Source organism: Meleagris gallopavo, chromosome 1 (genome assembly GCF_905368555.1).
Source record: "Meleagris gallopavo chromosome 1, MGAL_WU_HG_1.1, whole genome shotgun sequence".
Classification (NCBI taxonomy): Eukaryota; Metazoa; Chordata; class Aves; order Galliformes; family Phasianidae; genus Meleagris; species Meleagris gallopavo.
In genome coordinates this window covers 60,183,722-60,197,942 of record NC_139404.1, presented here as the reverse complement: position 1 = coordinate 60,197,942, position 14,221 = coordinate 60,183,722, and the positions used below count along the sequence as shown (strand labels likewise).

The 14,221-nt window shown below is 48.8% G+C and overlaps 1 protein-coding gene across 2 annotated transcripts in view; it reads right to left on the bottom strand.

The window, feature by feature from the left end:
* WNT5B (Wnt family member 5B) overlaps positions 1-13,319 on the bottom strand; it is a 65,135-nt gene extending 51,816 nt beyond the window's left edge. The window contains exon 1 of one of the 2 annotated variants that reach the window (XM_085230012.1): positions 13,098-13,319. Coding sequence is in view for 1 of the 2 variants with exons in the window: in XM_085230002.1 (XP_085086128.1) it covers positions 12,982-12,987 (6 nt within the window). In the remaining variant the exon portion in view is untranslated. Of the gene's footprint in view, positions 1-12,981 lie in introns of both variants that reach the window. The other variant, XM_085230002.1, reaches the window with a different exon arrangement.
* Positions 13,320-14,221: the final 902 nt, after the last annotated feature.

The following is a 14,221-nucleotide window of genomic DNA, read 5'->3' as shown; positions in this document are numbered from 1 at the left end:
TTGCTACTGCTAAACAAAACCCATGAGCATCCAACCATGCTGAGCAGCAGATGGAGCACATGGCCATGGTCGTGCCTTCTACCCACCTTGGCTGGGAAACCCTCTGCCCCCAGCCCTGCCATCCCCAGAACAGCATGGCAACCCAGCCACAGCAGAAGTGCCCACTTGAAGAAAGCACAGGAAAAACAGAGATACAAAGCTGTCAAACACCTATCAAAATATCTGCTAGGAATGTTCACTCACCTACCATCTTCCTAAGAATCACTAGGCAACCAAAAGAACAGGACAGACACAGAGTTCGTGACAAAAGCTAAAGTATTTCTGTTTTCCTAACACTTTGCTTTTACAAAGAGGACAAACTACACCTGGCAGGCTCAGATGGTAATGACAGTCGTCTGCCCACCCAACTGCTTGCATTCTTAGTGCCAGGTGAAGCCCCTGAAGAGAAGACATTGCTCCACCTTGTCGGCAGTCACAAAGATAGAGATCTCAGCCCTCATTCTCATATTTGAATCCTCCCAAACACATGTGAAGTATTTCATTGTGTTTGGTATGAAGTGCACATCAGCTGGTTCAGGGACTGTGGGTCAGGCTCCTAGTATGTCCAGTACCCTCCACAAGTGGAATGTGATGGCTTTGGTCCGTAGTGTGGGCCAGGTTTGCCCGGCACCATGAAACAGAAGGCAGGAGTTACTTCGTTATCTCTGGATAAATGTTAGACCTTACCCTGAACAGTCTCCTTATCTCCTAGTTTAGAAAGACTGCCACAGACACAGGCATTCCTCTCACTTCTAGAGAAGAAGAAAGAAAAACACATTCAGCAGCCAGAGGTGTGACTGTTGTGTGTGAGACACGCAGGCAGGAGCTGCTGGCTTGCTCTGGGCAGACAATGAGGGCTTCACCACCTATTTGTCTGGGTGAGTTCCCCAGGAGGCCCCAGTTCTGTGCTACCAGTGCAACCACACTGGGCCTGGTGACCCAGGCTAGCTTGGGTGCTGCACCTCAACATTTCCATGCTCTGGAAAAGTGGAAGGAAAACAAGCCTCAAATCACGGCTAGAAGCTGCAAATCTAAACCCTCTCTAGGCACTAAGTTGTGTATGTTCATCATGCGTTTCTTGTAGGCATACCCTTCTGTCCCAGTATATCCAAAAGCCCAAGGATTGCAGTTTTCAGTGCGCAGCCAGAGCTGGAGTTCCCCCTGATATATTTAGAGCACTCAGAATCGCACCACCTCCTCTACTCAGTAAGCCATGATACTCGAACATGATATATTTTTTATTTACTTTTTAACGTGTCCTATCCAAAGAAGCTCTTGGATCTTAAATCTGGGTGCTGAACAAGAAAGTGATGGTTCTCCAGCGTTATTTTGTTGCCGCAGTTAGCTTGTTTTTTTTTTTTTTTTATTTTAGAGAGAAGGTTTAACGTCTCAATTTTCAAGGACAAGCTCCTGATCGAGACTAAAATTCTAGGTGAGACAACTGCCCAAATGCATCTGACCCTAGGCTGAAAATAAAAGCTGGCTTCCCACCGTAGTTTCCAAGTAAACTCCACCAAATGACGCAGTGCCCCATACTGCATTTCACAGACACTGCGGATATATTTAGTGTAGGATGCCCCTCCCAAAGCACAGCTTGGGGCATAACTGGCTGAGCTGAACCCAGACAGAAACATGGGAAAATGAACCCAGCAAACCATTCTCTGCACTGGTAGCGTGGCTTTTGTTTCTTTGCTTTGCTGAAACAAAACAAAACAGAACAAAACAGCCACCAACAAAAACAAAAGAACTTCACGAGAAGAGTTTTATTTTCAGGACAGGCAGCAAACCCAGGAACCATAATTAGGTTCTGGAAATTAGAGGTTTAATTTATTGGTGTTGTCAAATGTCCTTTGTGTTTCCCTCCAAGCCCAAGAAGGGAACGTAGAGGACACGTGCTTCTTGGGTGTGTTGCAAGAGGAAAGGGAGGCAGCAATACACAAGCATCACAGAAGAATGAACATGCTGGGACTCCCCTTTCAGTGCTGTAAAGCCAAGGGGCCGCTGGCAATACTAGCAATATTTAGGTGCATAAAGAAGCACACTGGCTGCTTTGGCAATGTATAAAAGTGCCTGAGGAAGGTGGAATAATACATTATTGCAGATTAGAAATTAAACAAGAAATCAAGCCAAAACCTAACCACAAGGTTGCACAAACAGGAGAATCCAGACAATACCCTTATCCCGCAGCTTTCCCTAACAAAGGTGATTCTTCTGTAAGCCTTTGGGAACCTTTTGTGTTGAAAGAGAAACTTTCCGTTCAGAGCAAGGCTAAGCAGAGTGCGATTCATTAGGCAGCCCTCAATGCAAAGCACAAAGCAATTTCCCTTATTGTCTTCCTCATCCCCAGATGGGAGGAGGTTGGATGGGGCCAGGGAAGGTTCATGGCCATGAAAAGACTTTAATGTCTGAATGGTACCACGAGCACAAAGACAAAAAGATTTCTCAGAGCTGCACTGCTTCATTCTTCTGCAGCAATTCAGGAGGTTGAGCTGAGTAGCTGCCTCCCAGATTTCCCAATCTTTCTTCCTTTTCCCCTGAACAGTGCTCTCACTCTCTCAGCCTCCTTTCTGTGGCCTTTCTTCAGCCAGCAACGCCTAAACGCAGCTTTTTGCTCCCAGAACATCATCAGTGCCCCAGACCAGCCTACAAAGAAAGGAGACTATTATTTAAAGAGGTGCAGAGTGGAACTGGGATGTGATCTTAATCACTGGCCCTGGGGTATCCTACAGCCCAGGACCACAATGTGCTGAGACATGAATAACTCTGCTCCTGCAGAGAAGGCTGGGCACTCTGGTCATACCTGACAACGATCCAAGAGTTAACCAGGTTTAGAAGTCCTTTTGCACATCGGTATCCGGTTTCATGGTCACACAACCACAGAGAGGAATAATAGCTTGCAGCATACAACTTGAGGAAACCTCTTTTTCTTCTCAGATTTTTGAAAAGCACTATGATCTTTCTCTGATTTGAGATAAGCAATTGTTCATAAAATCTCCTGCAAATATTTCCTGTCCTGTAGACTGTTTCTGTACACAGTGCTGAAAATCTGATACCTGAACACACCAGGTACCTGAACCTGAACACTCTCTGTTAGAGACGTGGCTTCTTATCCCTGAGTGGATACAGTTCCTAGAAACAAATTTAGGATGCAACTACTCAAAGTGAAGATGTCAAAATGCAGGTCCCTTCAATACCATTTGTTACTGGTAGTTACGAGCATTTCTGTTATTAAAATCTCTTGTTAGAATATTCACAAAGAGCACGGAAGGGTCTTCAGTCGCAGTCAAACGCCACTCTAAATACTGGCTGAAGAAGAAAAGTTAAAACATTCACCTGGCTCATCATCCTTCCCGTGATGTAATGTTTGTAACAGGCCCGCCAAGGCAATCCACAGGGGAAACTGCCGTGAGAACCACTCTTCCCCCCTTCAAGAACATGTCTCCTGCTCGTTTACACTAATTGATTTCACACACAGTTGTTTATGTGTGTGGCCTCCCTTGATTTTCTCAGCTCTCTTGGCTCCAAACAAAACAGCTTAGGGACGTAGATGGAGCCAGTTGCATTTTGGAAGAGTGGAGATAACACCTCAAAGCCAAACAGAAAAAGGCATTTCTTGGTTCAGAGACTTTCTCTGGATTACACTTTAAGGCAACTTTACAAAAGCACGCTTCTGGGGAACACCATAAAACTGCTTCAGAGACAGCGTGCAGAGCATGGAAAACATTCCCCACCATAGTGGAAAGGGGAAAAAGTAACTCCTGAGTAGGAAAATAAATGGCAGCTTGCAGGATATCAAACAACAGACAACCGAGTATCTGTCTCATGTTTTCAAATGTCCTGATGTCACATGAGAGCTTGTAGCTGTGCCAAGAGAGCATCGGAGTTCTGCTTTGTGCATGGATTCTGTATCAGGAAGCCATGCAGCGAACTACCAAACACTGGTTAGAAAGGAAAATTTATCTTGGGCAAGAAATCTGGATATTAATTTGAAAACACAACACGGAGTAAGGAAGATTAACTGCCCTCAGCCCCTCCAGACCAGCCATGTGGACGCGCCGCAGATTCTATCAGCAGTGAATTACAAGTCATCGCACACAAAGTACTGGAACAGCCAGCCAGCAAAACCAGTGGAAATACACTTTTGTGGATCTGGTCAGAGAATGGAATCTCTGTTCCCCAAGAAGGTCTGGGATTTCAGCATTTGCCTTCATCCCACGGAAGGATGAAAGGTCAAAATATTATACTATTTCATGTCATGAACAATTCCAAATGCTTTTGATTTGAAAAAAACAAGGTATTATTGATAGAAACAAAACACTCAACACAAAACACTGATGCAAAACAAGAGATTTCAGTATGTTGATCTGAAATTTAAACTCCTGTTTCAGGTTTCAACTTCAAATGACACTGAGTAGCAATTGGAAACAGAAATCATTAGGTTTTGAAACATCACTATGAAAAAACATGTTTTCCTTCTGAAAATTTCATTGTAGACCAAAGCACGTCTTCTAGTCAAAACCTATTATTTTACCAGCTCCATGTTTGTTCCTGTTGCTTGCTTGAGGAGAGGGCATTTGCTCCAAGGATATGGATGTCCCCAGTCTCCGTATGCCCACCAGGACACACCAGGAACCAGGTGTGGTTGGCCTCTGTGAGGAACTAGTATGCCATCATCTACACTTACACATTAGACTCTGTCATATCCTACTCTGATATATTATAGAGCAATTACTGATTTCAACTTCAAGGAAAGGGTCTGTAGTGTCAGATAAGCTCTGGACAGACAGAACCCCACTTTTACACACAGATGATGGGGAAGATCTGGAGACAGCCCTAAATTCCCCACAGAGCAGCACTTCTTATTTAGCACACTCAATTACAGAACTCTTTCCCATGGTCTGCTTTGCAAAATCTTGGAAAGGACAAAGCAAATGGGACTCTGGAAACATTATATCACCTCTTAACACTTGTTACTTATTTAACATTGATTCTTTACAGAAAGAAAACAACAACAAAAACAACAACAACAACAACAAAAAGATCTGAACTGAAACTCTAGGAATCCTCAACATTTCTGAAGATGTCTTTAAGCAAATGTAAAACCAACAGCAACCTCTGCCCTGTGCAGAAATAACCAGTGTTTTCTGAAGAACTGGGGACAACGAGAGAAAGCAGTATAGCACTAACACAGGGTTGTGAAGTTCAACCAAAAAGGCGCCCATGCCACTAATGTCTAGTTTTCCTGACAAATGGGACGAGGAGCATGAGCCTGCAAGTCTGCACTGCATTAACACCACACAGCGAGTCGATCTATGGCACAGGACCTCAAGTTATAAGTCAGCAAGTTGGTCTGAAAGAACAGCAGTACGTGCTGAGGTGCACTGAGAGAAAGCACTACCAAGGAAAAGAGTGGTAGGATCAAGTGATACATTTAACACTCTTGACACTGAAAGTCAAAGGCTCCTGCCCACTTGGGCAGAGGAGACGAGGGGATAAGCAAAGCTTGGTGAGAAAGAGATTTCAATGAGAACAGCGCTCAGCAGGGCAGCGACATTTGCCTGAGATCCAAATGGGGACTGAGTTTTGTGAAAGTGACTCCACAGCTTTCAACACCAGACCAAGCCTGCTCCGCTGACAGACCTACTGGGTGACAGTCCACAATCTGGGAAAGGGTATTGCTTGGGGGCTCTTTCAGGCCCATAGGGGATCCTCCTCCTGGGCCTCCCTCACCCCTGCGCATGTCCTCTTGCACAAAGGTTTGATGGATAATCCAAAGAAGGACTGGGGCTCAGTGAAATCGACACTTCTTTTACCAGGAGGAAAAATGGGTTTGCATAAATATGGAGCCTGCATAGGTGAGAGGTAAAGCACTTCAACCCTCCATGCTGCAATGGTGAGCGGTACTCAGCCATCTTCCATCTGCTCAGTTTGAAGGTGACTGCACGAAGTGCGAGGTTCACCAACCCGGATCTCACACAGGTTCACAGAAAGTGGCAAGGAACTCACAGAGCCTTATCTCCAATGTACTCAAAAAATATTTCCTAATTTGGCTTTGATCAAAAGCCAAAGCCAGGCTTCATTTAAAAAAACTCTCTCTGTCTATACATTACCACTTTTCCTATTGCTTGCAGCTTGGTTTTATGCTTGACTTTTAACATCATCTTGCACCTCACTAAGGCCTGGTCCAGACTACTATCAAGTTTACCCCACAAACTTTGTTAATTTGTGGAGTAAAAAAAAAACAAAAACAAAACAAACAAACAAAACAAAACAAAACAAAACATACACCCCAGTTAATGCCATTGTACTACCAGGGATCCCAGCAGGAGCTGTTGCTGCTCCCATTCATGTTCCTGGAAGGTGTCACAAATGAGCAGGCAGTGCCAGTGCTGCTCTGCCATGGATGGGATTTAACAAGAGCGGTCGAGTGCAGACAGAGGCTGATGGGAATCAACCATTCCCTGTAGGCAAGTCTGACCTAATGGCATAATTTTCTTTGAAAATACGTAAGTTTTAGGCGCCTAGTGAACAAAAAAATGTGGTTGTTATGTGCAGTAGGTTCTTATGCTTTTGAGTGCCACTGCAGTCATGCAGACTGATCGATCAACTAAGCGAGGTGTGCAGAAAACAACTGGCTCTCGAACCTTTCAGGATTGCACAGCCCCTTGGAAAGCAGCAGAGATGCTGAAAGAGCCTGAGCAGCCACAATAAAAAATGCACATAAACAGCGCTGCGCTCACCGAGCTCACCCTGCTGAAAACTTTCTCACCGTTAATAAAAAATTATTAGAAGTTCATTTTATCCTTTGGCAAAACTCCCAAACAGCTTGTTAAGAATAGATGGAAATGGGGAATAGTTATAAAAACAGAGGAGAAATTGTGACAGAGAATTGGTTGTAATTCACACGAGCGCTAACTTGGCTCTACCTGCGTGGTGGGCCGCAAAGCTCTGCAGGTGGAACAACAGCTGCAGTCGCACACAGGGCGGCAGATGTCAGTGGGAAATCTGGTTTGTGCATGTTCTGTGCTGGAGCAAGAAGTGACATCCTAGTTCAAAACCAGAGGTCTCTCCTACAGCGTGCAGGGTAATGGGGCTACCTCATGAATATCCGCACCCCCTCAGTGCAGGACTGTAAAATTCCAGTTGTTTTTTTAGTACACGTGGCTGGGCAGAATCAACAGTGATGACAGCCACAAGGTACACAAAGCATCCCAGCTGTGACACAGAAATGATAACGGCAACATATTTACTAAACAAAACCCCGGCATTCTGCCACATCCAATATTTATGGTAATTATAGCAAGTCTGTACCGCAGAACATAATCGGGAAATCTCTAAACTGCTCTGTCAGTAAAAAGAGAAGGAGAAAAGGAACTTCATTTTCTTCTGCACGGTATCAGTTTTTTATGACTGCAACCAACTCTGAAGTACTTAGGAACACCCCAGAGACTAATGAACCTGACAGCCACAAAATGATATTTTCTGAAAAATGTCCTATTAATGGCGTACTCGGGCTCACACGTTTTTCTCGTCATTCTTTGATGTGTAACAAAGCTCAGAGAGGTTTTAACTGCTAAGCAAGGATACGCTCGGTTTATTTGCTTTAGAACTGACTTGTACGTAACAGAGGTGCTACAGTTGTCCAGGACTCTGTGGAACAATGATACTGAAACAGCCAAGAGAACAATTGGAAGATAAATTTACGGAGAACTCTGAAGTATCAGTATTGGTATGACTGCTGTTAATCCTTTGCCCTCAGCGATGTTTAAAAAAATAGCCTAAACACATGCTCTATCCAACAACTTCACAATCTCCTTCACCTCTAAAGCTTAGAAAAAGTACACTCTGCTCTCCCCAAATCCTTCAAAATAAAACTACAACATAAGCTTTATATATAAAAAAAGCTTTACATATAAACTTGATATGGAAATATCTCTCTGTCTATCAATGAAAGCTACAATGCTGCTCTCCTTTCCTAAGAAAAGGAGACCCTTTTCTCCTTCTCTTTTTACTGATAGAGCAGTTTAGAGATTTCCCGATTATGTTCTGCGGTACAAACTCTTCAAGCTTTTTTATGACCTAATGAAAAACAAAAATTACACCCAAGTCCTTTTTTCAAGTCCATGCATGCAACAGTGCCACAAATTCTCTGGCCGCTGCCGATGCCCACTCAAACAAGATTTACCCTATTGGAGCATCCCTGCTAGAGACCTACAGAATGCATTACTTTATCTGATTTCATTTTTCCTAATGCCATTCCAGCTCCTGAGACAGTCTTTCAAAACTGAGTCGTCACTTTGAGTAATCAATTCCAGGCTGTTTAAGCCAGCCCAAGTGTCAGAATGAGCCGAATCTTGGAAAAAAAAAAATAAAAATCAAGACCTTTGACGGCTTTTCAAGCTGGATGCCCCAAATCACTAGTCACTGCTGAAAATCTTGGCCTTCGATACCCTTCCTCTGAATACAAGGGCATTAAACAGAAGGCCACCGGCTTAGCTCAAAGAGTGACAGAAGAGGCCAGGATTCAAACCATCTCTCTCATGTGGTAGACCACAGCATTAACTACACGACAACCAGGCATGCCCGGAAAAGCAGAGATCAATTAAGGGTCTCTTGCAGGGATATGCAGGACACTACTGGTCTGATCCTGCCGTTTTTATGAAGATGAATAAGGCTGCCAGGTTGGGCCATATTTACTGTACCAGATTCTGAAACTCTACAGAAAGTTAATTCTGCCCAGCCCAACAGAAATGGGAGTGCTTCCTCTCCTTGGCTTTGCCCTCTCGCCAGCTATTTTGAAGCTGAGGAGCACATCGGTAAGCTCCCAAACAAACTGGGACCAGCGCCAGCACAGGGAAGCCCAGTTCCATACAAAGCAGGGTAAGGAAGACACATCCATCAGGAAGAACCTACAGAGCAACATGAGTCCAGCAGGGCTCCAAGAGGCACAGACCCTTTAGAGACAGCCATGGAACTCTTCAGCATGTTGGGAAAACCTCTGGGATTGATCACGGCCAGAATGAAAACAGCTGTAGGCTGTAACGGGACAAAGGGAGATGTCCCAAAGCCCACTGCAACACACATAGGGCAAGAAAGAACACCTGGAGATGACGGAGACCCTCCAGCCTGAGAGCTCTGAAGTCCCTTTTTTGCAGTCAGGTTTAAAAATAAAGCCAGAAGTGGGGAGGATGAGCTGCCCAGGACCTAGAAAGAACCAGCGCCTGAGGGAGAGAAGTACTGAGCAGCAAACCACGGGCCCAAGGCCGCCAGGAAACACTGCAGCAAGAGCCAGACCCACAGCTCAGCCACAAGAGAGCAGGTTGGCTTTGGAGGGATGAAGCCAGCCAGGGAGTTAAATATAGACAGGTAAACAGAGCAAGGGGAAGAGACAGGGTTCACACAGCTCCTGCCTGCCTGGGGAGGGCACCTCAATAAATGTGCAGAGTGCAACCACAGGCAGAGATGCCTCCATGTAGGCCACAGCAGAGCTGTGTCCCCCAGGGAGGTGTGCGTGGGCTGCAGTCCCATCAGCTGAGCTCTGACAGATGTGAGGCTGAGCACAGAAGGTACAAGAGAAAATGCAAGAAGGCCACAGAGATGGTGTGGTGCCAGAGCCCTGCTGAGCAACCATGCTGAGGGAAAAGGGCGTGAAGGAAGAGGTTTGGTGATTGCTTGTGACACTTAATGAAAGAAGGAGTTAAAATCTTGCAAACTCAGCCAAATTTTAACTTGAGTCTTCCCGGCCCAGAGGACTCGAGGGGATACACAGCACTGCCTTCCTCCAGCTGTCTGCAGCCTCACTGCAAGTCATCAAACTCCACGGCGTGTTTCACAGCGTCCAAGGACAAGTGAAGGATCCCCACAGACGGACAGGCTGCGGCATACACCGATCTCGGCTTGCAAAGCGCTTCTGCGAAGAAAGGCTGCGTAATTACAAGGGACGTGAGAGCATCCCTACTTTGCGAGACAGCTGCGCTGAGAAGCGGCAATCTGCTTTCAATGACCCTGCTGCTCCCTCACAGCAGAGGAAGATTTGTGTAAGCTTTGTCAATCCGCACACCAAGGCTCGAAGGGGCATGGATTGCATGGCCCGGTCCTGCCATGACTCTGTACATATGTTTCCATCCAGCTATCTCTGCAGCCAGCCCCATCACTCATGAAATAAAGCGCATCTTCCAAAAAGATACTCCGTCTTTACTTGAGGATTTTAAGAGCTAACGTTTCCTTTGGCTGTTTGTTCTGATGGCCTCATCACCCAGCTGTCAAACATGTTGCCTAGTGCTAACGTGAATGCATATAGCCAAAACATTCATCCACACACTGTTGTGCATAGCTCTCTCCATGAATCAAAAAGCTGTTTGAGTACCAGCTAATTCCTAGCACTGAATGCACTCGGGTATCACACCAACCCACCTCCCAGTTCTCTCTCTGAAATGCTGCTTAGGTCCACATTCCTTAAATCTCCCATTAGAAAGGATTGTTTCCAGACCAGGAACAACTCCCGTGACTCCCCTCTGCACCACCTTCAATGTTAATAAAGTTGTATCCCTTTTGCAGCAAGCCAACATCCCTTCCTCTGTAAAAAAAAAAAGTGAAAGTACATCATGGACTGGGCAGTCGTATGTGACAACATGCCTTGGCTATCCATCTCCTGATTTAAGAACTAGTGTGCTTAAAAGTCTTTCTGAAACACTTCTTGCGTGTGCGTCCAATTAATTTGTAAATAACGAAATGGTTTTCAGCAGGACTCTGATGAGCCATTAGGAAAAAAGTTTTTCTGAACAGAAACAATTCATATTCATTTAACTGAGCAATAGTGCAGTTTTCAGAAAAGACTGGTTTCCCTGCAAGCCTCGAAACCCAAGCCCGACAACTTCGGAAGACTTAAGATCTAAAGCAGTCCAGGAACGCAGAGGCCTATTGGACTAGAAAAAGAACACTGAAGGTGATCCCACTGATCTATTTGGGTTTCTAAATTTCACAATGTTTGATTGCCTGTAAAACGCCCAAACTCCTGGAAACTTCGGTATACACAAATGTGAATTTTTCTTTAAAAAGCTGTTTTTGGTCTTTGAAGAAAAAGTCTTGAAAAGATTTTTCAATGACTTACCACATAAAAAAAAAGAAAGAAAAACCAACTTTTTAGACTCAGCACTTCCAAGACTTCAATTTTTTTCAGCGGATCTCATGAATTTCTGCAGATTTGAAGGGAAGGGGCTGGGAGAGAAGACCCTCAGTGGTGGAAGCCAGCAGCAACAATTTCAGCTTCAGCACGCTCCAAAAACACACAAGGACATTTTAGCTTTGCATACAATAGAGTCTGGGCAAAGGACACAGCTGCCAAGAGGAGAGGTGAACCAATCCCCAAAGTCACCGAATGAGCTGTGGGAAGACTCACTTCCAAAAGGAAGGAATCTTTTGCTGACGCTCCTAGACACGGAGCATGAGTGAGCGATGGAGCCTGAGAGCTCAGGAAATCCATGGCTGGGCTGTGGCCAGCTCTCCTGTCCAACTCTGCCTCCTACCCTCAGCTGGCAAGTAAACCTTTTGCTTTTCCCCTCATATACTTGGCTGATTTCATGAAAGGAGGAAAAAAAAAAAAAAAAGAGTGCTTGGGCTAGCTTTGCTGCCACACATGGTGGTTTATTCCATGTTCTGGATGCATGAAGAACACTCCACCTCAATTTCTTCAGCACCCAACCTTTACTTTGTACAGATCCATGTGTCCATGAATGGGACACTGGTTTAAGAGGAGTTTGTCCCTCCTGTGACCTTTGAGAAAGTCCTCAGCAGGAACGAACATTCTGGGGCAAAAGCCCCTGTGCACCACTGAAATGTGGCAGAACACACAGTCAGAAACGTGCACTTGAAGATGGATGTACACCAGTTCCTGGCTACAAAGAAAACGAAGCAAGAACATAAATACTGTTCCATGTGTGAGCAAGAGCATTGCTCTGTCACAAAAAGGAGACAAACGTGAGTAGCTGGGTGCAGACAGAAGAGCAAGGGTGATGGTGAACACTTCTGGAGAGCATTAGGAGGCAGGAAGAAGTTGCACAGGGAGCCTGACAAGCATGCTCAACTGGTGGCAGAAGAAAAACGTGAAGAACATGGGGCAGCAAAGCGTGTCATAGCACACAAGGATATATCTGGGGAAGTTCTTTTCCTATACCACTATGAGAGAAGTACCGCACTACGATTCTCAGAAAAAGCAAGTTTCATAGAACAGCGTGCTTGTTATGGGCACAGCTGTGATGCTGGCACCCTGGTGCCGTGACACCAGACGCCCCATCGCTACTGGAGCGTGTTTCCAGGGCACGAACACCATCTCATGCGCTGCTGCCCGGGTCGAGGCCCGCTGTCGCACTGAGGGCACGAGGGCCCGAGCGGCAGCGCGGGCACGGGGCTCGCAGGAGGGCACGGGACCTCGTCCCGGAGGAACACCCCTTCTCCTCTGGGAGTACCGCCCGTCTTACCGGGGTACACCTGCTTTGCCAGTCCCGCCCGTCGCATCACCGAGGAGCGCCCGGCCGCGGCCGGCCCGCCTCTCTCCCACCGCCACGGCCCCCGGCCCTTTCCCCCGACCCTCCGCGTCCGGGCCGAGGTGCGCCGAAGGTTCTCGCCCGACCTCAGCCCGCGCCCCGCTCGGCACCCCTCGATGGCCCCTTCCCCGCCGCCGGAGCAGCGCGGAGCGGCGTCCGTCCGAGCGTCGGGAGGCGTGCGGGGCTGCCGAGGACGGGCGGCGAGAGGCGCTGCCGCGCTCGGGGCTGCCGGAGCGCGGCGACCCCCGGCGCCGCCTCTCGCCGTGGACGGGACGGGAGCGGCCCGCGGAGCCGCGCCGCTCGGCAGCGGGACGCCTCCCTCCCCGCCCTCCTCCTCCTTCTCCTCCTTCTTCTCCTCCTCCTCCTCCCTATCCCGCCGCCGGCCGGGGCCGCCTCCTACCTGCATCTCCCCGGCGCCGTGTCCCCGGGCGGCGGCGGCAGGTGAGCGGGTGCCCGCGGCGGGCACGGGGCCCCGCGCCCCCCGCCGCGTCGGCCGGAGACCGCTTGGGGACGCACCTGCCCCGGGACCGCGGCCCCCGCGCCGCGCTGAGCCCCCGCCGGCGGCGAGAGGGGAGCGGGGGGCGGCTCCCGGCGCTGCCCTCCCCGGCGGCGCTGGGCTGAGGGATCGGCGGCTCCGAAGGCGACTCCCGGCCGAAGTTGGCGGCGGCGAGTGCCGGGCCCGGGAGGTGCCGGCGGATCCCGGGGGCTCCGGCCGCCTCCGCCCCGCCTCCCCCCGCCCCGCGCCCGCCCCCTGCGCCCGCCCCGCCGCGGGCACCGCCGCCGCCGCCGGCGGGAAGGGGACGGGCGGCGGGCTGGGGCCGGACCCGGGGCGCCGCCGGCGAGGAGCTCCGCGCCGCCGGCCCGGAGTGGTGGAGTGGGACGGGGAGACTCCCCCGTGGCACGGGGTCGCCCGCGGGTCGCTGCCGCCGCAGCTTTTGCCGTGGGGCGCGGACGGCCGCCCCTCCCTCATCTACCGGGTGCCAGGGGCAGTGTGAAGCTGTCGGAGGGGCTGGTTCCCAGCGGACAAAGCCACCCCGTGCCCACGTAGCTGGCATCACGTCGAGGGACTTTCCCCCGCCTCTGCGCCCATTACACTGGACAGATTCGCTGCCAGATTCTGGCTTGCCCTGATAGGAGTAGGGAGTGGCCAAGGGGCATCTGCAGGATCACCGTGTCTTTACATCCCCATTGGCGTGGCTGGGATGTGAGCATACACACAGAGTTATTTGCCTGGCTTCCAAGCTGGGTGGTAGCCCAATGGTTGCACAAAGCCAGGATTTACACTTGTTGCATTGGGATCCATATCTCAGGGCCCCACGATGTCTGCAATCCAAAGTTTCTGTGCAGTGGGAGCTCCAGAGCCTGGTACGAAGCACAAGGAGCAGCTAAGCCAGGCCCGTGCCTCTCACAGCCACATGCAGGTGGACATCAGGATGGAGTTACACTGGGGAGATACCTGGCCCATGCTTGGATCATGCTGCTCCAGCCACATATCCATGCACGAGCATCTGTTTGCAAACAGCCCCAAGGATCTGTGTGTGTTCCCAGTGGGAACGCCCACATGAGCTTTTGGAGAAGAGCAGGTGAGGGCTGGGGCACAGGATGCACGGTGCCACTGATTGCAGGCTCTCCATGTCTTA